The sequence below is a fragment of the Aureobasidium melanogenum genome (genome assembly GCF_000721775.1).
Source record: "Aureobasidium melanogenum CBS 110374 unplaced genomic scaffold scaffold_8, whole genome shotgun sequence".
Lineage (NCBI taxonomy): Eukaryota > Fungi > Ascomycota > Dothideomycetes > Dothideales > Saccotheciaceae > Aureobasidium > Aureobasidium melanogenum.
In genome coordinates this window covers 496,507-522,143 of record NW_024470060.1, presented here as the reverse complement: position 1 = coordinate 522,143, position 25,637 = coordinate 496,507, and the positions used below count along the sequence as shown (strand labels likewise).

Below are 25,637 nucleotides of genomic sequence, written 5' to 3'. Positions count from 1 at the left end.
GCTATCGGATGTGTATTTACCTTCGCTTCCTTGGTCCGCGAGAGGACTGCCGTAGAAGCTTTATCCGTGGAGAACATTTTGTTCTTCGACTGCAGACTCACGCAACAAGCGAAAGCACAAAGCACATGTTGATAGAAAGAAACGCGCCCCAATGATCGACTATGATATCTCGCTAATATAAGGCACGGCCCTCCGAGAATGAGGAGTATTCCTGGAAGTACAATCGTTCGAACAAGCATCACAGACAAGACTTGGAAGCTCGCAATGTCAACAGCCGCTGTATCCTCGAACTCAATCGCATTGCCAAAGAAGTATTGGAAAGGAAGTGGCCCAAGACTCGGCAGACTTCTCCTTCCCGGTGGAATTTTCTGCTCTGTCTATGAGAGAATCCTAAGTTTCTTGTCTTAATGGCTTCATCTTCTCCGAGTGGAACCCCGGCATGGGAGAAGCAGAAACCGACCGCAAAGATGTAGATGAAGGTGACTGCCGCGTAGCCTTCAGCAGACAGACCGACAGTATCTGCAACATGGTTTGCGATTTTGATATATGCACCGATGAACCACATTGCAATGGCCATCACAGCAGCTCCTCCCATAAGCATTTTTCTGCGTCCGAAACGGTCAACAACGTAGTACATCGCTATGATGACACAGACGAGTCTGGCAATGGCGCAGATACCAGTAGCATAGAGGCCGGTGGACTGACCCTTGAGACCAATTGACTTAAATATTCTTGGGCTATAGTACTTGATGGCGTTTGATCCTGCAAACTGCACGAACACAAAGATGGCGACTCCGATGAAGATACGTCTGCGATCGCTGGGAACGCGAAGCTCTTTCATCTGTGAGATCAAACCCTGGTCGTGTGGACTCTCAAGATGCTCCTTGACGATGTCCATGATGTGAGTGAACTCCTCTTGCAACTAATCATGGTCTTCGGGCAAGCTACGAAGCTTGCAAAGGGTGTGTGCTGCAAGTTCGCGTGACTTGTGTTGGGCCAACCATCTCGGCGACTCCGGTACAAAGAACATGCCAATGATTGAGAGTACACCAGGGATGAGCTGGAGAGCCAAGTAGAAGAGATGAGTGGTGTTCCGAACAGCCCGCAGGTTGTTCGAAGGCAAGGTTTACTACCTTAAATAACCTAGATTAGATTGAAGTAGAAGCACAAACACCGATAGATTTAACCACAAGCTTCCTGTCAGACATCGTAACGGTATGTGCAATTGCTGTATTGGAAATACCTTCCGTTGCGATTATCGACTGTAGCGTGGAAGTCAAAGACTATCCGATGAGATGTGAAGACACATCTCGCTTTGACTATTTGCAAAGATCTTTCGTATGTTTCGCGATGTTCGTAGAGGAAGGTAGTATGTGCAAGCGCCGAGATTTTCCTTATTAGGTAGCTGGGTAATTTAGCTTCCTCGAGGACCCCGCATGCGTCTACACAGGACGTCATACCTGCCTTGGTTTGTTCTCTCCGTGACACTCCAGCAGCTCTTTTGTCAAGCTTGATTCACATATTTCTGTTTGATGCTTGACTGTCTTCTAAATGAGCACCAGCACCGTGTATGTACAGCGTGAACGCGATGGCAAGCAAGTCCTACTCAAGGACGATGTTCAATTGCCAACTCGTGAAGCACACCAGAGCCTTGTAAAAGTGCAATATGTAGCCCAAAATCCCACCGATGGTATATTCTCTAGTCAGTCCGCAATTCGCACATATCACTAATTTCATCGCAAAGTCCAAACACTCGATAGCAATGCATTCGGTGATGGCACAGTCCTTGGCTGTGATTTCGTCGGTACTGTCGAAGAAGTCGGTAAAGATGCAAAAAGGCTCAGCAAAGGAGATGTTGTTGCAGGTCTTATTTGGGGAGGAGAAATCAAAGGTCTCGGTGCATATGGAAATCACGTCTTCGCTGATGATCGCATCAGCTTCAAAGTCCCCAAAGGTGTGAAGCCGGAAGATGCAGCTACTGTTCCACTTGCCTCGTGTACTTCTTGGCTGGCTCTGTTCTCCAAGGACTGCTTAGCTATTCCGAAGAAGGAAGCAAAGACAAGCATTCTGATATGGGGTGGTAGTTGTAAGTCCACCACGCAAAAGAAGCAGGAACGACTACTAATTTGAGAATAGCAAGTGTTGGGTCATATGCCATTCAAATTGCCGCAATGTATGGCTTCAACATCATCACAACTTGCAGCCCTCGAAACTTTGATCTGGTCAAGAATATGGGAGCCACTCATGTTTTCGACTACAACGACTCTGATGTTGTTGACAAGATTAAGGAGGTCGCTCCAGACCTAGGATATACCTTCGACACTATCGGTTCAAAAGATTCTTCAACACAGGCTTCTCTTGCGATTGCATCAAAGGGTGGTGTGATGTGTACTGTGCGTCCCGGCAAGGCTAACACAGAGAACGTGGCCAAGCACGTCAAGATCACAGATGTCCTGGTGTGGACGGCATTCCTCAAAGACCACCAATACAAGGAGTTTCACTGGCCAGTAAGTTATACATATCAGTGTACAGCACGCGCAGGAGAAAGCAGCACTGACTGTTCTTCTTAAGGCTTCCGTCGATGACCATGAACTCTCAGCCGAACTCTTCGAAAAGCTTCCCACTTGGTTGGAGCAGGGCAAGATCAAACCAAACAACGTCAAGCTGTTCGACGGCCTCGATTCCATTCACGAAGGATTTGATTTGCACCGTCAGGGCAAGATTTCGTCCTTCAAGATTGTGTACAAAGTTTAGTTGATTGGGTGAATGTCATTCATCATTCAGACATGGAACGAGATAGTAGGAAGTAATGCAGATAGAAGTATCATTACAATCATATGTGCATGGAGCATTTCTCATACCAGTATATAGGATGTGAGCGGAGTCAAATGAGTGACAACCAAAAGTATCTACTTCCGAAACATCCATCAAGAACGAAAGACTCGATTTCACTCAACCAGATGGTATCGTCCTAGTTGGTGTGACCACCAAAGGAGGGCTTGTAACCTCCAGCGCTCATAATATCAATGTTGGCAATCTTCTCGGCGTTGTTCAACTTCTCGTTGTTCATGGCGGCATCACCTCCATCCATAAGACCAAGCTCGGTGTAGATTCTGTCGAGTCTGGCGCGGTCGTCGGCAGCGTTACCAGCCTCATCACCAAAGATCTCGTCCATCTCTTCGAGGGTAAGACCCTTGGTCTCGGGAACCATGAAGAAGATGAAGGCGGCGGCGAGGAAACAGATGATACCGAAGAAGATGAAGGTGCCGTAGTTCATGGATTTGACCATGTCGGGAGTGGCCTGGCCGATAGCGAAGTTGTTGAGCCAGTTGGACGAGGCACCGATAGAGATACCCTTAGCTCTGACACCGAGGGGGAAGACTTCAGCGACGAGGACCCATGCACCAGGCTAAAAGAAGATCAGTACATGTAAAAGTGCAGAAAACAGTATTCATGGTTTGAACTCACTCCCCAAGAGTATCCGAAGTTGATTTGGTAGATCCAAACAAAGACGACGGCGACCCAACCAGCGGCTGAGTGACCTCTCCAGCTCGTGGGTCCAAAGGCGCCGTACAGAGCAGCGACAATGATGTGCGAGATACCCATACCAATGGCACCAGCGATGAGAACAGGCTTACGACCAAGCTGATCAATGTAGAGGACGGCAGGAATGGTTGCGAGCATGAGCAAGATACCACCAACACCACTAGCCAAAAGCGAGGTTGTGTTGCCAGTCAAACCCAGGTCCTGGAAGATGAAAGCGGCATAGTACAGAATGGCGTTGATACCAGACCCTGCACATTACAGTTAGTGAAAGCGACGTTGTAGATTTATCACGAGGACTGACATTGCTGGAAGACCATGGTGAAGATGGCGACGAAGACTCTCTTGCGCAGAGATTTGTTGGTGAACAAAGAAGCGTAATCGTAGAAGCCGAGCTTGAGGTTGTCCATAAAGCTTCCAGACTGGAACTGAGGGAACTTTGCTCTTGATCTGTCGACCTCAAACATGTGCTGGGCCTTGATCTCGAGGAATTCAAGCTGTACAATCTCGCTGTCCTTGGGTGCTCTTCTGATCTCGGCAAGGACGTCCAAAGCCTGGCCCTCACGATCTTTGGTTACGAGCCAGCGGGGACTACTTCTTGTTAGCGCACCGTACTCATCAGAGTCTCTGGTAGATCTTACCTTTGGGGAAGCCAAATGATACCGACACCGAGGATGATAGCAGGCAAGAGCTGAATGCAGATAGGAACCAGCCATGCAGCATCAGACTGGCCAGCACCAGTGCCGCCAATGTAGTTTGTGCCGTATCCTAGATACACAAATTAGGAGACCGTAAGCAAGTGGCAGACCCAGGAAACATACCAATCCAGTAACTGATCATAATACCAGTACAGATAGCGAGCTGCTGGAGCGAGACAAGCGAACCTCTGATCTCAGCAGGTGCGAGCTCAGCATTGTAGCTGCGGCTAAGTTTAGCGAGGTCGCCATTGATGAGGAGTGTCCGATACTCACAGAGGAACAATCATGGACAGGATACCGACACCAAGACCAGTGACGAAACGACCACCGTAAATGTAGTCGACATTCTTAGCGCATGCTTGAACGATGACACCGACCATGAAGATAACAACACCAATCTGAGTGGCGATCTTACGACCGAACTTGTCGGCGTTGTATCCGTTGATCAGTACACCCACCCATGCTCCGAGTTCGAGGATGCTGCTCAAGTTAGCGAAACGTATATATGCGTGAGCTGGACAAACTTACGCAGTCAGGAGACCTCTAGTAGTAGTGTTTTTGATGGATTCTGGGTTGACTGTTCTGTTGAAGGATGCCATGTTCAGAACCTGTCCGAACATTCCTTGGTTGTCTGAGAAGCAGAGATTAGCACAAACACAAGAGTAGGTATCGGCAGCTACACTTACATCCATAGACGAAACCACCGAGAGAGGCAAAGACAGCAAGAGCAAAGATTCTCGAGTTCTGAATAAGACCTTTGACACCTGAGGGACCAGCGAACTGGGCTCGTCGCTTGGACAAGACGTCCATGCCTTCGCTTGTTCCACCAGTATGCATGTTGAAGAAGTCGAGTGATGGATTAACTCAAGACGTTAATGATAGTCGTACGAAAGACGATCTTGTCTGGGGGGATGTGGAGAGACTCCACAGATCTTATACTCGAGTGAAGACTGGAGTAGAGCCAGGTACATGAATCTACGGCACTTGTAGCATGGTCAAATGTCTGTGTATGCACGCAGTACAGGTGAGAACAATTAGCCGCCAGACTACTCGATGCATAGGACTAGTATACATTTGGATTTAGCCGCCGGTTGTCAGCCTACTCTTACTGCTTTCAGGAGATGGAGGTCTCGATGTACGCGGGGACCCATGCGGAGGAGCGCGGAGGTGTGTGGAGCTCACGGGAGACCGTACCTATCATGTGCATTCGGGTTGGCCGTCTCAGGGAGCAGGATACAGGCTCGTTCGATTTAGCCTGAGCGTTTTGGGGAGCAATATCACGGGGTGCAATCGGGAGATGCGGAAGACATCTTCAGACGGGCACGAGACAGGCTAGACAATTCGAAATCGCGCTTCGTCGTGGACCTAGTGGCGGGTATGTTGATGTCCAGAGTAGGCATTCAGTTATGCGAAAGTCGAAAGAGACGGTGAATTATTGCAGGACAATGAATGCCGATAACGTTGCCCGGCCAAGCTTTGGTGGCTTGCTTCAGCATGGCATGTGGAAGTAGGTAAGCCTCACAAGCCTCCTTCCAACAGTAGAGCCCGACGCATCACACTCAAGATAGCATGGCGACGGGCCTCATTGCGCGAGACACATGATGAGACATTGCTGTGTGCGATTTCCGAGTTATCCAGACGACCATTGGGTACCTCGACCCGCGCGGCTTGGGTGATGTGACACGACTGCTCGAACACGTTCTGGAGTCTAGACGGTGGGTTCCCTGCCGCAATGTGATGGTTGCGGAGCCGCTGTGCTGTATCGGCTGTTCTGCTAGGAAATGCTCGAGCCTCGCGTGTGGCAAGCATGCATCGACGAACGATCGAGGCAGCAGTGTTATTGCAAATCTCTTCGAGACCGAAGAATTACAGGTAACGCGGGACTTTTTGCTTATGCCTTCTGGACGTAGACTTGACGCTCTCGCCACCTATCTACGTCGTCTTCGCACAATCCTCTGCAATATGACAGGCCACCTGACGCTGTAAAACCAATCAGGACAGAGGTATATTCTACTGAACTACTCCGCGTACGTCGTCGTGGTTCTACAGCCAGTGTGGATGTTAAATGACACGGATTTCTGACATCTATTAAATATTCCACCAATTTTGGCTGAAATAGTTCATGAAATAGCATGAAATATAGGTCTGATTTCATTTCAATGCCAAAATCATTTCAATAGCTAATATCTACTATATAGCGTTGTCGTCGCCGCCTCGAAGTTAGGAGCTAGGGTACTAAGCGTAGTAACGCTTAGGCATTATTAAAATTGCTTTAACTTATGTGTTACTCTATTAGGTTACTATCGCGACGTGTATAGAACTAATGTTGGAATCTAGCTATTTAATTAGCTAGATCTTATCTTAGAGATAAGATTATATGCTCTAATTAGCTAGATCTTATATTAGCTTTATATTAATCTATATGCTTAGCCTAAGCAATACTAGCTATCTATTAGATATACTTTTCTTTAACCTAGTCTTTTTTCTTATAACTACTTAATTTCTTAACTTAACTTTTCTATACTCTACTTTACTAACTAATAGCTAGATAAGCTATTAATCCTTTTTCTAATATACTTAATATATCTTTATTTCCTATTTCTAACTCTTATATCTACTATTTTTATCTTATAATAAGTAAAGTATAGTTACTAATTAATACTAGTTAAGATACTAGGTTTTCTAAGTCCTAGAGCTAACTATATATCTAATGCCTTAATAGCTAGCTTTACTATACTAACTAGGCTACTATTTATTAATTATAAGAAAAGGATAATAAAGAGGATAAGAAGAAGTAGTAGCTAACTATCTATAAATATACTACTTAAGGTAAGTAAAACTACCTACTAGATAGCATATATTAAAACTTAGTTAGCGATACTAAGAGCCTCTTCCTTAATAATAATAAGCCTATATACCTCTTAGACTCTAAGTCTAATATATACTAACCTCTCTTTAAGTAACTAAGGATTAATAAGATACTTCCTATCTCTTTAATAATACCTAGTCTAACTAAAGCCTTATCCTTTAAGATAGAGTAAGTAAGGCCTACTTATAAGATTAACCCTTACTATAGAGACTCTAACCTTTTCTAGTCCTTTATAAGACCTTACTATTTTTCTAAATATTATAGCTAACTATTCTTAAGGAAGAATAACTAGTTATAGGATTTATACTTATAAAGAGGAGTATTAAGTAAGTAAAGTAAGTAGTATATAATAGTATAAACTAAAGGGACTATTAGAATAACTATTTAAGTTAGACATAGGACCTTCTATTAAGTTCCTACCTATATATATACCTAATAGATAATAAGTATATGTATATTACTCTATATGCTCTATAGTGCTTTATTAAGCAAAGTAGTAAAGTAGGATAGAGTATATAGCTTATACTATAGAGTACTCTATTCTATTAAGGTATAAAGAATAATAGAATAGACTATGTAACCCTATTATTAGGTAGGATTATAATACTATTCTCCTTCTATACTAGTATTATCTTAATGCTAATATATATAATTAGCTACTTCCTTTAATATTCTACTAGGGTAATTTCTATAGCTTTTCTTTACTATGCCTAAGGATAATAATAGTACTAAACGTTATAAAAGACTTACTATATTTATTAAAGAAAGAGGAATAATAATAGTAAAACCTTATACTACTTATATAAAGTATAGTTGCATCTACTAGGTCTATATTAGGTTTAGAAAGTATAGTAAATATCTTTGTTATAATTAGTATTACAATATTTATATATTGTAATCTAAATAGAATCACCTAAAATAAGAGTATAAGTACCTATATAATGCTATTAAGGATGCCTATAATATATAAGAAAAGGCTTATTAAGAAGTAGATTTAGTATAAAAGAGGTAGTAAATAGTCTTTACTTATAAGATATATCTTTATTAGTAACTTAATTTATTAGATAAGAAAGAAAAGAAAGTAGTAGCTACTAAATATACTAGTATTAAGTAAAAGGCTACTAAGGCTAAGGTCCTTAAGTTTTCTCTAGATATATTAGGTTTCTTACTAGAGCTAGATATATAGAATACTATTAATAGTAGCTTTAACCTTTTTTCTAAGTTCTAGAATCTTAACTCTAGTAGAACTACTATAGTATAGTCTAGTAGTTTATAAGGTTTTTCTTTAGTTTCTAAGTATTTTCTAAATATAGGTAACCTTTCTATTTTATAAGGTATCGCTAACCTTATTATTCTAGTATCTTTTTAACTTTAAAGATATTATCTTCTTTTATTTAGAAATAGAATATTATCTATAATAGAGTTTCTAGGTTAGCTAGTTCTAGTAATAATATATAGAATATAGGGTATATTCTTATATTATTAAAAAGTTAGAGTTTATAATTAACTAGTCCTCTAACTTCTAAAATTAAAAATAGTCTAATTTTAATATAATCTAGTTTTCTTATTATCTATTAAGATCTTAAGTTTTTTATAAGTAAGTATACTTTATCCCCCTTTTTTAGCTAAGGATCTAGTTTTAATTTCTTTCTACTTTCTTATAAACTATTCTAGGATGATAGTATCCTTTATTATAGTTACTTATATAACTTCTTTAGCTAATTGCTAGTAATTATTACTTTATCTATATTTAGATACTAAGATCCTAGCTCTATAAATATATTTAGGTATTTTCTAAAGTTAGTATAGAATAGTATAACCCCTATTATAGTAGAGATTTATTAATTAAGTACTAACTATACTATAGGTAAGTAAGTAACCTAATTATTCTAAGCATAGTTAATATAGTATTATAGATAAGCCTTAAGCGTCTAATTAGCTCTTTTTATCTAGCTGTTAGTCTATAGATAGTAAGCTGTTAATAGCTTATGTTTAATACCTATTATAGATATAAGTATCTTCTAGTAGTTTAAGGTAAATAATTTATTATAGTCTATTATAAATAACTTTAGTATTCTATAATATTATATTAGTCTATCTAGTACTAAATATACTAGTTCTTCTATAGTAATTAATTTTATATAGGGAATAAAGTATATATACTTTATTAATCTATCGACTATTACTAGTATAGAGTTATATTTCTAGTTATAGGTGTAGTTATCTAGCAATCTTGATTCTTATAACCTAGTAATAAAGTCTATAGTAACTTTGTCCTATAGCTATAATAGTGGATCCTAGAATTAGATCTCTCTATACTTTGTATATTAAGATAACTTATTTATCTAATAGTTATAGTATTTCTAAATATATATAGTAACCTTCTCTTTTATCTAAGGAAAGTTAAAGTTATATTATATAACTTCTATTATCTTTATAATACTAGAGTATCTATATATTAGATTATTGTAGTAGTCTCTAATATACTATTCCTAATATTATTTAGGTACTTAGTATCTATTATATAAGATAGGAAACTTCTCTTAATTATCTCTTATAATTTATAATATAGCATTAAACTCTTATACTTATACGCTAAGGGTTCTATCTTTATTTATTTATAGGATGCTATACTATATAGCTTTCTTACCTTCTATATAATTAACTTTTTTACTAAGTATATCTACTCTACTATTATCTTTACCTAGTATATACTAGATTTTAAATTTATATTATCTAAGGAGTTTAGACTAATATACTTACTTATAGTTAAGAACTTTAGTAGTTATAAAGGTTAAGAGGTTCTTATAATCTATAAGGATAGTTAATAAGGGTACTTCTTTAGTATAAACTCTCTAGTATTATAAGGCTATAACTATAGTAAGAAGTTCTTTATTATAGATGTTATAATTCTATTCTACTAGTATTATCTTATATAAATAATTTGCTATAAGGTATTGTTTTCCTTTATAGTCTTATATAAGACATACTCTAATTACTGAGTTAGATATATTAGTCTTAATATAAACTAGCTTCTCTAAGTTAAACATTCTTAGAGTAGGTCTATTAATATATACTTATTTAAGTATTTTAAAAGCTTTCTATTACTATTCTTTTTATATAAATAGAGTATCCTTTTTTATAAGCTTTATAAGAGGTAATACTATCTAGGAGTAACTTATAATAAACTTTTAGTTATAGTTTATAAGTCTAAGGAATAACTATATATTTTTAACTATCTTTAGTATTAGCCATTCTTTAATTAAAGTAATCTTAGAAGAATCAATCTAAATACTATTAACTCTAATAATAAAGCCTAGGAACTTAGTATTCTTTATATAGAATTTATACTTCTTTAGGTTAGCCTTTAAGTTATATTCTTAAAGCTTAGTTAATACTTATTATATGTCCTTAATATACTATTCTAGGTCTCTATTAGTATAGATTAGAATATTATCTAGATAGGTAACTACTATCTTATCTAGGTATTTCTTTAGTATATTATTAATTATTATCTAATAGGTAGCTAGGGCGTTAGTAAGTCTAAATAGCATAACTAAGTACTTATAATATTTATAGTAAGTATAAAATATAGTCTTCTATTCTTCTCCTTCCTTTATTTAAATAAGGTTATAGGCTCCTTTAAGATTAATCTTTAAAAACTACTTAGCCTTTATAAGGCAATCTTATAGTTCTTCGATATTTAGTAATAGGTAATAATTCTTAATAGTAATATTATTTAACTTTTAGTAATTAATATATAGTCTTAAGCTACTATCTTTCTTTAGTATAAATAGAATTAGGTAACCTATAAAGGATTCCGATTTATAGATAAATCCTTATACTAAGTTCTTATCTAGGTATTCTTAAAGCATCTTTAGTTCTTTTTTAGATAATATATAGATAGGTCTAAATATAGGTTACTTTTCTAGTTTAAGTTATATTTTATAATCTTATAGCTAATACCTAGGTAATGCATCTATATTTACCTCTTTCTAAAATAAGCATATCTATTTACTATATTATTTAAGGATATTAGAAGATATATAACTTCCTTTACTAACTCTTACTTAATAGCCTATCTAACCTCTAAGATTAGTGCTTATAGAGCTAGTATCGTAGTTCTTTACTAATGCCTTAGTTAAGGTAACTATAATATATACTATTATAGCCTAGTTTTGCCCTTTTCTCTTATCTACTACTAAATGCTACTAGTATATAGGTTGTAGATTAACTATATAGTCGTATTTTTAAAATCTTAATACTTTTAACCTCTAGTTAATAGTTAGATTATATTATTTTAACTAAGGTATTTCTAAGATAATATAGTAATTAGCTATTTCTATAATATCTAGAATAATATCTTTATAGTATAATTAAATAATAAGCTTTATTAGTAGAGTCTTTTCTATAACCTTAGGTAAAGCTAATCTATCTATAGCTATTAATTTATACCTATATTCTTTTAATTTAGTAGTAATCCTAAATTAAGTAACTATAGCTATTAATATAAAGTTTCTACTTGCTCTAGAATCTATTATTATATATAGTTATCTTTTATTAATAGTAACTAGTATATAGAATACTATTATTAATAATATAGATACTAGGGCTTAGATTATATTATATTCTTATTAGCTACCCTTACTATAAGAACTTACTCTTTTTCTAAAATCTTACTAACTATAGAGTTAAACCTAACTCTATCTTCTAGTCTATATTCTTTATAGAGGTATCTTTTATATACTATATACTATTATTATTATGCCTATGCATACTAAGTTCTTAGTAATTAAATACCTTTTCTTATACTATTAGTAATATATTCTCTAGTAAGAATAATATATTCTATAGGTATAAAGGTACTACTAAGTAGTACTTACTTAATAATAAAGTTATTAAAGGCATAGTTAGTAACTATAAGTTAGTAATCCTTAAATATATTATAGATTTAATCTAATATTTTATTAAAGTTATAAGGATATAAAAATCTTTAGTTTCTAACCTTTAAGAATATTTCTTTAGTATTATTAATAATAATACTAAACATTTTTTCTATATATAATAGAATATATGCATATAAGTCTATAAAATAGTTATTATAATTATATAAGTATTATAATCCCTTATTATTAGAAGATTCTTTATTACTACTTTTCTTATTGTTATTATCTAGTTCTAGATTGCTTTTAATATCTCCTACTTCGATTTCTCCTTTTTTAAGATTATCCTTTCTAGTAATAACATTAATCTTATTATAGCCTTTTTTACCCTTCCTTCTTAGTTAGGTAGAGAACTATCTAGATTCTATTTTATTGCTATAGTAAGTAAGGTAACTATCATTATAATATATAGTCTAACTAAGTAATGCATATTTATTAATAGTAACTTTAATAACTTTGTTTAGGTTGTCCTATTTAGTAAATAGTTCCTATAGTTTAGTCTAATCCTCCTAATTAGCCTTCTAGAGTTTATTTAGCTCTATAGGCTTTTTAGGATCCTTCTAAATAGACTTCTTAGGTTCTTTATGCATCTAGTTAATATTCTCTAGTTTATATAGTGTTATATTAAATTATCTTTAAGGTACCTTATTCTTTAAATAATAATTCTTTACTATATAGCCTTACTTACTATATCTATAGTAAATTATTAAACTCTTTTCTTTATACTACTTTCTACCCTTTAATTATTAACCTTTAGTAATATCTAGTTCTATTAGCTAAAGTCTATAAGGATCCTAATACTAGTTATTATTATAGTTAAACTTTTTTTCCTTAAAGTTATTATTGCTATAGTATAGAATATAACTAGACTTACTATATAGGGCTATATTATAGTACCTTTTTATAGTATGTTTATAAAGGTTATTATTAATTTTAATTAATATATAGATAAGATTATTAAGATCTTCGATTTTTATACTAGCTCTTATAAGTTTATCTTTAATATTCTCCTTTAAACTATATTAGTATATAGTTATAAGAGTAGAGTTATTCTAATTAGTAATCTAGGTATACTTCTAGAACTTAGTAATATAATTAGATACTAAAGTATATTAATAGATATACTAAATAAGGCATATAGTAACTTTATCTTTATTAGAGATACTAAAGATATAGTAGATCTCTTCCTTGAACTTAGTAAAGGTAGTAAAGATACTATTAGTATTCCTCTTACTATTAAGATACTTTATAAGTATTAGTTTTATCTAGTACTAGGCTCTTCTATAGAGGTAGGTTATAGCAAATAAGGTCTTCTTATTAGCTTTAATAGGAGTAAACTAAAAGTATATCTCTATCTAGGTAAGCTAATTATTAAGTCCTTAGTAGTCTCTATAGTAGAGATTAGGCTTAGTAACCTTAGTATTATTATAGGTAGTAGTATAGGTACTACTAACCTTACTAGGTATACCTCTTAAGGTATTACTTAAGTAACTTATTCTAAGAGTATTTAAAGTTATTATAGCTAACTATTCTAGGGAGAATAACTAGTTATAGGATTTATACTTATAAAGAGGAGTATTAAGTAAGTAAAGTAAGTAGTATATAGTATAAACTAAAGAGACTATTAGAATAACTATTTAAGTTAAACATAGGACCTCCTACTAAGTTCTTACCTACTTATATACTTACTAGCTAATAAGTATATATGCATATTACTCTATATACTCTATTACTCTATCTACTTTATAGAAATTAAAAGGAATAAGAGATTAGAAAGAGTAGAGTATATTAGGTAGCTACCTACTATAGACTACTCTATAAAGAGGGCAGTCCTTAGTAGAATCCTTAGAGTAGGATTCCTAATATAGTAATAATTAATAGTATATAAGCTAGAAGCTAGTATACTTAATACTAGATTATAATACTATAATTAAGTAAGGCCTTATATGCTAAGTAACTATCCGAGCTATATAGTAGGATAATAAAGAGGAATTTAAAGTAAGTATACTTAGAAACTTATACTAGAGGTTTCTTAAAGAGCTTATTAAGTTTATAAGCTCTTTTAAAGAGGTAATAAAGTAGTTAGAAGGAGATAAGACTACTTTTAATTAAGTAAGTACCTAATTACTTAGCCTAAAATTTAGCTGTTTTTCCTACTATTTTTAGTCTAAAATAGGTAGGTAAGACTAATTACTTATATCTACTAGGTTTTACTATCTATAGATTTCTTATATAAATATTATAATAAGGTAAAGGTCTAGTATGCTTCTAATCTAGTCCTATCTACTACTATTAAGACTAGTTATTATATTCTTAATAAATAGTAAATAATTAATAAGTTTACTTCTACTTATGCTACTACTATACTTTTCTATCTAATCCTTTAAAAAAGATATATTACTAACTATTAGTCTTAGTTATAGTAATAACTAGCTATTACTACTATATAAGAGCTCTAGTTATTAAACTATAAGGATAAGAGTAAGCCTTTACTAGAGTAGTAAAAAGAGGAGGATAATAGCTTAAATAAGCTAGCTAAATAGTAGGCTTTAATATAGTAGATAAAGACTACTTAACTTAATAATAAGTTTATATACTTTATAAAGACCCCTACTATTATTATAAGCATACTAATTTAATAGTAGCTTAAGCTAAGCTAATAGGCTAACTATCTAAACCTCTCTTATATAGCTATTAATATCCTATCTATTAATCTAATATCTACTAAGTTAGAGAGGGTATTTAGTAGTTGTTAAAGGATATTAATATAGGATAGAGCTTAGCTCTTAGTAGAGAACCTTAGCTATATTAAGTGCCTTAAGAGCTAGTAGAAGAACCTCTACCTTAAGAGGGTTAATATACTATAGGAAATTAACCTTAAAGAGGACAAGGAACTACCTAAGGAAGGATAGGGTAATAGCTTTAGCGACGATAGTTGACACGTTTCTAGAATTGACATTAAGCTAGAAATAATTGAAATTACATAAGCTACTAGCTGGCATACATGAAATCAAGCCTATATTTCAAATATTTCATGTAACATCCACACTGTCTACAGCTACCAGATTCTGCTAGAGCAACCCTGGCTTTGTTCTACTACATCAGACCTTGGGTTGCAGATGAATATCAATTTTCAGGATGAGCTTTGATGACTTCAAAATCATTCATAAAGGATACGTGTGTGATGTAGTTGTAGCAGTTGACGTGGTGGATGCGATCACTTGAATTATACTTGGATCCAATGCTGTCACATTGCGATCATGAAATGACTTTCCACACTGCTGATCGTTGTACATGCGACCTTCGCATGCAATCCTATCGTTCGTTTTTATTGAGTATGTTGTAGATCAGACCGGCGATTCTACACTGCCAATTCTGCAAGCGCGTTTACCACAGCATCAAAGCCGCGTGTCCAATAAACAACCATCTGTCCGTTCGCTGCCCGTTTCGAATCAATGTCCTCATCGATGCACCTAACGTCCACACCGATCCTGTGAAGCGTCTCAGCCAATTCCCGCTGACTGCTTCCCATCGGATCATCCCTGATGCAAATGCCCACGTCTGCAGCAAGTAAAGCTTCGAGATCGGTGACGGAATCTCCGATGTAGACCACAAGATCATCCTGCTGCTCCTCCAGTCCTCTCTTCGGTGCACACATCTCAACATGTCGCTGGCATCGAAGGGGAAGATGCGATAATTTGTCTGCGGAAGTACGTATACCGGCGCTCGAGTCTTTGGACAGTCTACCGTCACTTCCTTCTGTAGATTCGAGGTCGGAGATCTCATTTGCTTTGATGTCCATGTTAGTGACATAGGAGTGCAATGCCTCGCTCGCCGGAGATGTGAGTTTTGAAGATGCGGCGAGAAGAGATTGGCGGATAAACCTTTCGCTCCAGTTCACACTTAGGATGCTGATCTTATTGGTTGGGTTGTCAAGCAAAGTCTGGAATAACGAATACCAGTCGTTGCGGAGCTGCAAGTCACTATTTTCAATGGATGAAGCAGCAACTTGGTCGACATGGCTAGCTTTGACACCTTTGAATATGCGACTGGATTCGACGCGTTGCACGCTTTTGTTTTCGATGGGGGTCAGGCTGGCCAACCATTGTCGTTCTTGATCGAATGTGGTTCTAGCAGATGAGGAAGGTTCGTAGCGGGATGTGTGTTCGGTGTAGTCGTTCATGTATCCATTCACAAAGTCTGACCATGGTGGTAGAGATCTAGAGGAATTGGCATGATATGCTATACTGCCGACTAAGGACAATGTATCCTTGCGAGTCAGGGTGCCATCCCAGTCCAGGATCAGATGTATTGGCCGTCGTAACTTCATGTTTTTGATGTCTATGTGGCAAAGAATACAGAAAGTGGTGTTTGTGAATTGTTAGTCTATAATTCTTGGCTTTGGAGGACGTCTCGTGGGTTTAGAGTTCGTTCGGCATCGGCATAAGCATAAATACACACAACGTCTTAGAGAATTTGGGTGCTTAGCACAAGCATATCTTATGAAATTAATAGGAAGTGCTGCGAGTGATGTACATTCGGATTATGCTGGAGAGAGCATGATATTGATATAGCAATGGAGATGAGATGTATGCATGGTGCATAAGGTCGTATGCAAGGATGCACAGACATGGAACGCATGGCTTGTTCGCGTCATGGAAAAGGGTTTTTGGGTAGCGGGGCGGTCTCGGTTGCGGCGCTTGAGCCTCATCCATTTGATTTGATAAGAGAGTGAAGGCAAGGCATCATGACACATGCTGCAATGACAATACAAGACCAGGGTCTGAGGAGGAGCCAGCGCCGTCCAACCCTTTGGTATTCTTGACGTAATTTTCCAGATGCCCTCCGCCGTTCCTAAACCTCGAATGCCAAAGGTGCAGGACATCATGGCATCCGACCCCTCGCTCGACGTTTCAAAACACACAAAGTACTTCCTGCGCACTCTCAAGACCTTCTTGCCGACCGCATACCAGAGCAATGACAGCAACCGCATGTCCCTCGCCTTCTTCATCCTCAGCGGACTGGACTTGCTAGGCACACTGCACAAAAACACAACAGAAGAGCAACGGAAAGACTACATCGACTGGATTTATACCAACCAGCACCCCAAGGGCGGCTTCCGCGCTTTCCCTGGCGCAACTTTTGGCGACGCAACCACAGAAGACAATATCCACTGGGACCCTGCGAACCTGCCTGCTACCTTCTTCGCCTTGTGTTCGCTACTCATCTTGGACGATGATCTAACCAGGGTCAAGAGGAGAGAATGTCTACAATGGCTCACGCGACTCCAAAGACCCGATGGTAGTTTTGGCGAGACGCTTGTCAAGGGCACCATCAACGGCGGTACAGACTCGAGGTTCGGATACTGCGCGACCGGTGTCCGCTACATCCTGCGAGGAAACCATCAGGGTGAAGTAGAAGGCTGTCCAGACATAAACATCGAAAGCTTCGTAACCTGTATACGGAGTGCCGAGGTGAGTGCAGCCAAGACAATTATACAACTCTACCCGTGCTAACCAAGAGCGCTAACGCAGACGTACGACGGTGGCATTTCAGATGCACCCTACCACGAAGCTCACGCCGGCTTCACCTACTGCGCCATTGGTGCCCTTAGCAATATAAACCGCCTTCCATCGCACGCCCACTCCGCCCTTTCCACTCCTTCGCCAGACGCTTCCCTTACGAACCCCTCGCTCCTGATAAAATGGCTGGTCTCGCGCCAGACTGCAACTATAAGCGAAGAAGACGAGCTAGACACCTACGGCGACGAAACAGACACACCAGAGACCTGCCACGATGCTCATACCTTCGTCTACCAAGACAAGTTCGTGAGCAAGCAAGGGAAAATGAACTATGAAGGCCGACCGAGTGTCCACTTCAGTCTGGAATGGACGGGCTTCAATGGCCGCTGCAACAAGATCGCCGATACCTGCTATGCCTTCTGGGTTCACGGCTCACTATGCGTACGTGCTTGGATCAACCCTACCTTTGCAAATGAACACGAATGGCTGACACAACACCCACAGATACTAAATCAATCCCAACTTCCCAACATAGAATCTGCTCGCCGCTGGCTCCTGGAGAGGACAGTCCACCCTCAACTCGGCGGATTCGGCAAAGTCGCTGGCGATCTGCCGGATGTCTATCACTCATATCTCGGTCTCGCCACCTTGAGTTTGTTTGGCGAAGAAGAATTAAAACCTCTGGATCCAGGGTTGTGTATTAGTAAAGAGGCTAAAAGTAGACTCGGGGCCATTTGGAAGCGATGGGGCATTGAGCAATGATATGTCTGTCGCTTATGACACCCACTCAGCTTGTCTTGCCTTACGATAATATTGTTTTACAGAAGCGCGGCTTAGATGTATATATCTCGCATTGCAGGGGCATGACTGTGGACTAAAACATGCTTCTTCTCCCAAGAGTTTTGTTATCATGTACGACCCCAGAAATATCTAGAGACACCAATATATCTTGCCCAGAGAAATGCTCCTCCCCAAACCGCTGTGTCCAGCGTGAATTCCAATGCCAGACACAAGCCTATCTTGTTCATCCTGGCCATCCTTGATGCTGCAAGCACCGGTACCAGACCTGCAGATCTGCCAGGCTCAACACTGGTTCTTGCTGATGAGCTCGAGGCGAACGCCGATGAGAGCGAAGTAAGATGCAATGTGTCGAGAGGTAATAAAATTATGGACCAGAAGAGGTAATCAAGGTTCAAAGCTAGGAGGTTAGAGGGTAGAGTTGAGAGCTCGGTGACCCGGTGTCGTGTTGCCTTATTATGCTGAGGCCTTTCTGTCCTTGTTTCATGGCTGGCTGCCCCCAACTCTTGCGTCAAATCTTGTGTTTCTTTCTCTGGCGCATCAGAAACCGGTGCCCAGCCCAAGGATTGCAGCAGCTTGTCCCGAAGCCACGAAAATGGCGTTAGATAGCTGGACTCTGAATCGCTGATTTGCGATGAGGAGGTGGAGTTGTGAGGACCTAAAATACAACTGTATTCGAACAGCGGAACATGGCCATAAGCTGACGCTGCAGAATGTTGGAGCAAGGCCATGATCAGCCACATGCCTGCTGGCGAAGCCAACAAGCCCAGGAACTTCGAGTCCCTCATCGGTCCTTGGTTGAGAAAAGCCCAACGGAGAGGCGATGCGGGACTCCAAGGTGCCAACCAGGATCTTGGAGGCAAAAGGGGCTTCGAGGATATGAGGCCTAATTGTTGCAGACATGAAAAGGAAGCTAGAGGGTAGACTGAAAGATGGAGCAAGGCGTTGATGGCTTTGTAGCTGTAGTTTACGCATCTTAGCAGCAGGAACCGCTTCCTAGTGCTGGCTTTCAGGCGGATAATCTTCTTGCTGGCCTTTAAGATCTGTTCACCTAGATACCAGTCGACAAAGGTTATGATGAGTTGAGATGTGACTTCTGCCAGTCCGCCGACTGTGAGAAACCGAACAGCGCCGAAGAATCCATTGCCGGTCAATGATGCCCATTCGACTGACAAGATGTCCATGAAACTCAGGTCGGATGAAACAAGACCGATCTGTAGTCTCCTCCTCAAACCCAGAAGCCACCATTCCAGGACATTTCTCGAGGTCTCTGCTGTCATCCGGATGAGTTCACCATAGTCGTCTTCGCCCTCTTTGATGATTCTCCATTCTTCGTCTGAGAGATGGACTCTATCTTGACCATCAGGCAGTTCCCCTCTCATGCGGTCAATGAGTTTGTCTTTCTTTTCACAGACACCCACAGCCGCCAAAACTTCGTTTTTAGCTGCTATCAAGGCTTCATTCTGGCGTGTGGTGGCTAGACTGATCGGTTCGCCTCTGGCGTTGTATTGTTGTTCATTAGATCTTGTTGACTGAGAAGCTACCTCTGGAGTTTCTGGGAGTGCCTCGTACAGAGATCGACCCTTAGATGAACGCTGTCAGTAACGATGATCATGTCGTCTAGCCCGTGGACCAAGATGGAAGGTTCCCAATGATTTTTTTTAAGGAACGCAACGGTCCCTTGAACATGATGAATGCTCTCTCTCAGTGTATCCTGGAAAACTTCTCGGGTTCTTGTGACAATGTACGAAAATTGAACCCACCAAGGCCATACGAGCGAGGAACGCATCTCGACTCATGCTTAATAGCGAAGTTGATCATGTACTTTATGAGAGATTCTCTTAAGATGGATTGAGACAACACAGATCTTATGAGCCTAGACACGACAAACTTATGACAAATGTTGTCGGGTGAGATATAATAAGAAAACAGCTTTGACAATGCAAGAGACTTGCAAGTGCTATGCGTGAATGGAGAGGGAGGAAAGTCGAGATGTTGCTTCCCAAAGTGGAAGGCGGTCAAGACAGATGGTCCGGGCGTAGCTTCCGGGTCCAGCAAGCAGCGGGCAAAAAAGTTTCTAGGAAGTCGCATTTTGCTGCAGCAGAAGGCGTAACTTGACAGTCACGCCAACAATGTCGAGTTTCTTCACCAAACCTGCCTCTCTGAAGAGAAAGAGACCCGAAGGCGGTGCACCACGACCTCAGCGCACAAACGACCGTTCAAACGCTCGACCGACTAAGCGAAGAGAAACTCGTGACAATTCCGTGTCTGGCAGCGATTTTGACGACGACGATGATGTAGGCCCTCGCCCACCTGCCGACTCTGATGACGAGTCTTCAGAATCAGAATTTGAGGGCGAGGATGCGGCAGGACGAAGAACACGGCTGGCAGAACGATACCTTGAAAACACGCGACAACAAATCATCTCCGAAGGCTTCGACGCAAAGGACATTGATGCCGAGCTACTGGCTGAGCGCATGGGCGAGCGCTTGAAGGAGGATTCGGCAGAGAGCAAGGGAAAAATCTATCGCTGGATTGCAGACGACTACGACTACCAGAACGCCCTCCACTCGCAATTCCGCGCAGACTCGCAGACGCTGACAGGCGTAGCCACATGCGCTCCCTACATTTACACTGTCTCCAAGGACATGACTCTGATCAAGTGGGAGATGCCACAAAAGATTGATGCTTCATCCAAACACACGCAACCTACAAAGCCTAAGAAGCTCATCTATACACGCGGCAACGGAAAGAGAGAGGACGATATCGAGTTCAAGCATCACACCGATGCTATTCTTTGTGTGGCTGCCTCATCAGATGGAAAGTTCGTAGCGACTGGTGGCAGAGACAGAAAACTCATCGTCTGGGATGCCGCAACACTCACACCCTTGAAGTTCTTCCACCACCACAGAGACGCCGTTACCTCTCTTTGCTTCCGTCGCACAACAAACCAACTCTATTCGGCTAGCAAGGACAGAACAATCAAGCTCTGGAGTTTGGACGAGCTGGCCTACGTGGAAACACTCTTCGGTCACCAAGATGAGGTTACCGATGTCGCCGCTCTGAATCAAGAATTGTGCGTTACAGTAGGCGCTAGAGACAGGACAGCAAGATACTGGAGAGTCGTCGAGGAAAGTCAACTTGTCTTCCGCGGCGGCGGTAGTGGTGCATCATCGAAGCAAAGAAAAGAGAACGCTGCAGCTGGTATTCCTCAACCACGAGAGTTCCACGAAGGATCCATTGACAGAGTGACAATGATCGATGACGAGCATTTTGTTACTGGTTCTGATAACGGCACTCTCTCGCTCTGGAACATTCAAAAGAAGAAGTCTGTATTCACTCTACCCCTCGCACATGGTCTTGACCCGCCACCAAACCCCGAAGATGTCAGCGCGGAAGCCGATCCTTCAGCAGACGTAAGCGTATACACCGAGCCTCAGCCCCGATGGATCACAGCACTCGCATGTGTGCCGTTTAGTAATATCGTCATCAGTGGCAGCTGGGACGGTCAGCTTAGAGCCTGGAAGATCAGCGAGGACAAGAGGAAGCTGGAAGCTTTAGGCCCCATCGGCTGTGTCGAAGACAGTCAACTCATTGATGGAGAAGCGATGTACATGGACGACTCGATACATGCTGTGCCAGAGTCAAACAAGACGGTCAGGGGAGTCATCAACGACATTGCTGTGTTTGAACGTGGTGACAGGGGCAAAGACGGCCTGGCGATTGTTGCAGCTGTTGGCAAAGAGCACAAGCTTGGACGATGGATGCAAAATGCTGGAAAGAACCATGCCATGCTATTCCGTGTCTTCAAGAAAGTGGCCGAGAATGGCACGATAAAGGAAACTGAAGAATCAGAGGACGAGTGATGTATTGCATAAAAAGCGTTTCTGTACAATTTCCATATACCCTTCTTGATCTGCTTAGAGGAAGAAGCATTTTCATACGTCCAAATCTGCCATCTCTTAACTTCTCAAGTGTTGTACCAACAGGTGTCCAGATGAAGGTATGATAGGTGTACTTATGCATAAGTGCATGGAGCGCATACCTTAGGAGAAATCCGGTACACGCAGCTTGTGCAACAACTTTATTGCAGCATCGAGCCGACCGTGGATGTGGAATAGCATAGAGGGACATCGACACACAGTAGAACTTGGGAGGAAAGCAGAAATTTCGATGACAATCTTTTTCATTTTTTATTGAGAAATTTTTTTTTGACAAAGTGATATGTACTCCTTCTTGGACACCGAGACTCACAGCCCTAAGTTAATAAGACCATTACGAGAATCAGCTTCCTAAATCCAGAGAATTTTTCTCCCAGACCACGCCTCACTGCCCGAAGACAGAGAGACTGGCAACTCAAACGCCGTGGAGGAAATGTTAGTGAGATGGTATTGCCTTGCAAGCAAGGGTTCCAGAGCTCGACAGAGGCGCCGGTCGTGGCAGGTCCGGTTTTTTTGATCGAGGCGTAGAAGAGGGTGTGGGAAGGAGCGGAATTTATACTGCGAGGGAGGTGCGATGCTTGGCATTCATTATGTAAGCAACTCTTGCGAAAGTGAGTCGGTGATAAAGTGATAAGGAATGGGTGGAACTGAAAGTCAGGGTCAGGGTCAGGGTCCGAGGCTCCACTGAAGCTTGTAGGCTATCGGGGTCCCCCGATGGTTCGTTAGTCGCTGCTCGCCGCCTTCGAGACCATCGGTCGTGTGGTTCGTGTTTAGGACCTTGTCTGTTGCCCTCATGGCAGTTTGCTCTGATCTGTACACTGGGCAGAAGACTGTTGTGAGAGTCGATGACTTTGGGTGAAGATGGCCGCCTTTGTCAACATGGACGCTACACAATACGACGCTTACATTGAACGCATGAGGGAGACTGAGTATCCTATGCTCAAAGGTGTGTCCCTTTCGTGCCTCTGGCAGCGGATCTAGACTGACAGAACTTCAGATGCAACATATCTTGACCATGCAGGAACGACTCTATACAGCAAATCGCTTCTTGAGGCTTTCACAGCCGACATGCTAGGAAACTTGTACGGCAATCCGCATTCTGCTTCGCAAGCTTCACAACGATCTACCCACCAAGTTCAAGATGTCCGACTACAGCTTCTGCGGTTCTTCGATGCCAATCCCGACGACTTCGATCTGGTCTTTGTCGCCAATGCCACCGCAGGCATCAAACTAGTTGCTGACGCTCTCCGTGAACACGACTCGGGGTTCTGGTACGGTTACCACAGAGATGCGCATACCAGTCTCGTTGGTGTACGCGAGCTGGCTAAGGAACACCACTGCTTTGCTGAAGATGAAGAGGTTGAAGATTGGATTAGAAATGGAGGACAAGATACACAAACTCGCCTCGGACTCTTCGCCTACCCTGCCCAGTCCAACATGAATGGCCGTCGTCTACCACTTGATTGGTGTGGTCGACTTCGAAACAAGGGGATGTTGACTCTGCTGGATGCTGCTGCACTCATCTCGACGTCTCCTTTATCCTTGGCCGACCTTGACACAGCCCCTGACTTTACAGTTCTCAGCTTGTACAAAATATTTGGCTTCCCGGATCTGGGAGCTTTGATCGTCCGTAAAGATGCAGCATGGGCTCTGCAGAAGAGAAGATATTTTGGTGGCGGCACAGTCGACATGGTCGTGTCGTTGAAGGAGCAATGGCATGCTGTCAAGTCTACTCATCTGCATGAGCAACTTGAGGATGGCACTCTGCCTGTTCACAGCATTATCGCTCTGAAGTCTGCTATATCGGTTCATCACGATTTGTTTGGCACCTTGGAACGCATTTCTGAACACACCTCCCTCCTCGCCGGACGCTTGTATTCTTCACTGAAATCCCTCCGCCATGGAAACGATGAGCCAGTGTGTCAAATCTACAAAGATAAAGCTTCTACATATAGCGACAGGAGCACACAAGGTCCAGTCGTTGCATTCAATCTTTGCGACGCCAAAGGTCATATGGTCAGTAATCTAGAAGTAGAAAAGCTGGCCCATGTTCGCAATATCAGTATCCGTACCGGCGGTCTTTGCAATCCTGGAGGCATCCAATCCGCACTCGATCTCTCCCCATGGCAGATGAAGAAAAACTTCTCGTCTGGTCAGCGTTGCGGATCTGAGAACGACGATGTCATCAATGGTCAGCCCACCGGCATGATACGAGCAAGTTTGGGTGCCATGTCGACGATCAAAGATGTCGACACTTTCGTTTCTTTCGTCAAGGAATTCTTCCTCGAAGAAGCTTCGGATACGCCATACAAACGAACCGACTCTCCTCTTTTATCGTTGGACGTCCCGGTGTCAGAGCAACTGCACATTGAGAGTTTGACAGTGTATCCAATAAAGAGTTGTGCGGGCTGGCAAGTCCCTGCCAATACTTCATGGGAGGTGCAACCGCAAGGCCTGGCATGGGACCGCGAGTGGTGCATCATACACAGTGGAACCTCTGTCGCACTCTCGCAAAAGAAGTATCCACGCATGGCGCTCCTCCGTCCAATACTGGATTTTTCTGCAGGACTTCTACGTATTACTTGTGCAGTACCTATCAAAGACGCAACGACCACCGAAATCAGCGTCCCACTTTCTGCCGACCCACGCTGCTTTACATCTTCGAGCAAAACCTCCACACCAACAAACGTTTGCGGTGACAATGTAGCAGCAAGAGTCTATTCCTGTCCCAAAATCTCATCGTTCCTATCTAGTGTGCTCGGTGTACCCTGCACACTCGCCCGCTTTCCAGCAAGCTTTGCATCCAGACATGCCAAAGCACACCTCTCCACCAGCAACAGCAAAACCTCAACACCACTCGCATTCTCAAACGAGAGCCCCGTCCTCTGCATTTCCAGAATGTCAGTAAACGCACTGAACAAAACCATAAAAGCAAAAGGAGGAACCGCAGTCCCAGCATCTACTTTCCGTGCTAATATCGTGGTCTCACAACCTTTGCACTTGCCTCCAGGCACAGAAACTCCGTATGTGGAAGATTCTTGGACAAGTCTTGCTATCACGGACAAGAGAGGGGGTGCAGGACAGCAGAATGACGGCTCGAAAGCTGATTTCAAAGTCTTGGGGAAGTGTAGGAGGTGTCATATGCTATGCGTCGATCAGCAGACGGCAGAAACCAGACAAGAACCTTTTGTCACATTGGCAAAGACCAGGCGAGAAGATGGAAAAGTGTGGTTTGGCGTGCATCTAGCTTTGAGCAAAGGAGAAAAGAAAGGGTGGGTCAGAGTAGGCGATCAAGTCACCGCTATGTAGGTTATCCTATGCAA

General features: G+C 40.8%; 8 protein-coding genes across 8 annotated transcripts; 4 read left to right on the top strand and 4 right to left on the bottom strand.

Annotated features, from left to right (window-relative positions):
* Positions 1 to 427: 427 nt before the first annotated feature.
* M437DRAFT_18232 (putative quinate permease) lies at positions 428 to 637 on the bottom strand (the record flags this gene model as incomplete). The annotated part of the gene is made up of 1 exon (XM_041018943.1): positions 428 to 637. A coding segment is annotated over one exon (210 nt), but the record flags the coding sequence as incomplete, so codon positions are not given.
* Positions 638 to 1,551: 914 nt separating this feature from the next.
* M437DRAFT_83913 (NAD(P)-binding protein) lies at positions 1,552 to 2,754 on the top strand (the record flags this gene model as incomplete). Its single annotated transcript, XM_041028013.1, has 4 exons — positions 1,552 to 1,690; positions 1,745 to 2,086; positions 2,137 to 2,507; positions 2,572 to 2,754. The coding sequence occupies 4 exons, from the start codon at positions 1,552 to 1,554 to the stop codon at positions 2,752 to 2,754; spliced, it is 1,035 nt and encodes a 344-aa protein (XP_040880558.1).
* A 217-nt stretch (positions 2,755 to 2,971) lies between these two features.
* Positions 2,972 to 5,078, bottom strand: M437DRAFT_47120 (general substrate transporter; the record flags this gene model as incomplete). Its single annotated transcript, XM_041021391.1, has 8 exons — positions 2,972 to 3,409; positions 3,469 to 3,794; positions 3,848 to 4,134; positions 4,185 to 4,311; positions 4,365 to 4,462; positions 4,515 to 4,721; positions 4,770 to 4,872; positions 4,928 to 5,078. 8 exons carry the CDS (start codon positions 5,076 to 5,078, stop codon positions 2,972 to 2,974), a joined length of 1,737 nt encoding a protein of 578 aa, XP_040880557.1.
* A 10,441-nt stretch (positions 5,079 to 15,519) lies between these two features.
* Positions 15,520 to 16,374, bottom strand: M437DRAFT_15365 (uncharacterized protein; the record flags this gene model as incomplete). Its single annotated transcript, XM_041018807.1, has 1 exon — positions 15,520 to 16,374. A coding segment is annotated over one exon (855 nt), but the record flags the coding sequence as incomplete, so codon positions are not given.
* A 565-nt stretch (positions 16,375 to 16,939) lies between these two features.
* On the top strand, positions 16,940 to 18,337 carry M437DRAFT_83910 (geranylgeranyl transferas-like protein type i beta subunit; the record flags this gene model as incomplete). The annotated part of the gene is made up of 3 exons (XM_041028012.1): positions 16,940 to 17,527; positions 17,588 to 18,016; positions 18,080 to 18,337. The coding sequence occupies 3 exons, from the start codon at positions 16,940 to 16,942 to the stop codon at positions 18,335 to 18,337; spliced, it is 1,275 nt and encodes a 424-aa protein (XP_040880555.1).
* A 146-nt stretch (positions 18,338 to 18,483) lies between these two features.
* On the bottom strand, positions 18,484 to 20,172 carry M437DRAFT_46711 (uncharacterized protein; the record flags this gene model as incomplete). The annotated part of the gene is made up of 2 exons (XM_041021311.1): positions 18,484 to 19,956; positions 20,137 to 20,172. 2 exons carry the CDS (start codon positions 20,170 to 20,172, stop codon positions 18,484 to 18,486), a joined length of 1,509 nt encoding a protein of 502 aa, XP_040880554.1.
* A 333-nt stretch (positions 20,173 to 20,505) lies between these two features.
* Positions 20,506 to 22,239, top strand: M437DRAFT_74782 (WD40 repeat-like protein; the record flags this gene model as incomplete). Its single annotated transcript, XM_041026301.1, has 1 exon — positions 20,506 to 22,239. The coding sequence occupies one exon, from the start codon at positions 20,506 to 20,508 to the stop codon at positions 22,237 to 22,239; it is 1,734 nt and encodes a 577-aa protein (XP_040880553.1).
* A 954-nt stretch (positions 22,240 to 23,193) lies between these two features.
* Positions 23,194 to 25,623, top strand: M437DRAFT_47083 (PLP-dependent transferase; the record flags this gene model as incomplete). The annotated part of the gene is made up of 2 exons (XM_041021382.1): positions 23,194 to 23,260; positions 23,312 to 25,623. The coding sequence occupies 2 exons, from the start codon at positions 23,194 to 23,196 to the stop codon at positions 25,621 to 25,623; spliced, it is 2,379 nt and encodes a 792-aa protein (XP_040880552.1).
* Between the last annotated feature and the right edge of the window lie 14 nt (positions 25,624 to 25,637).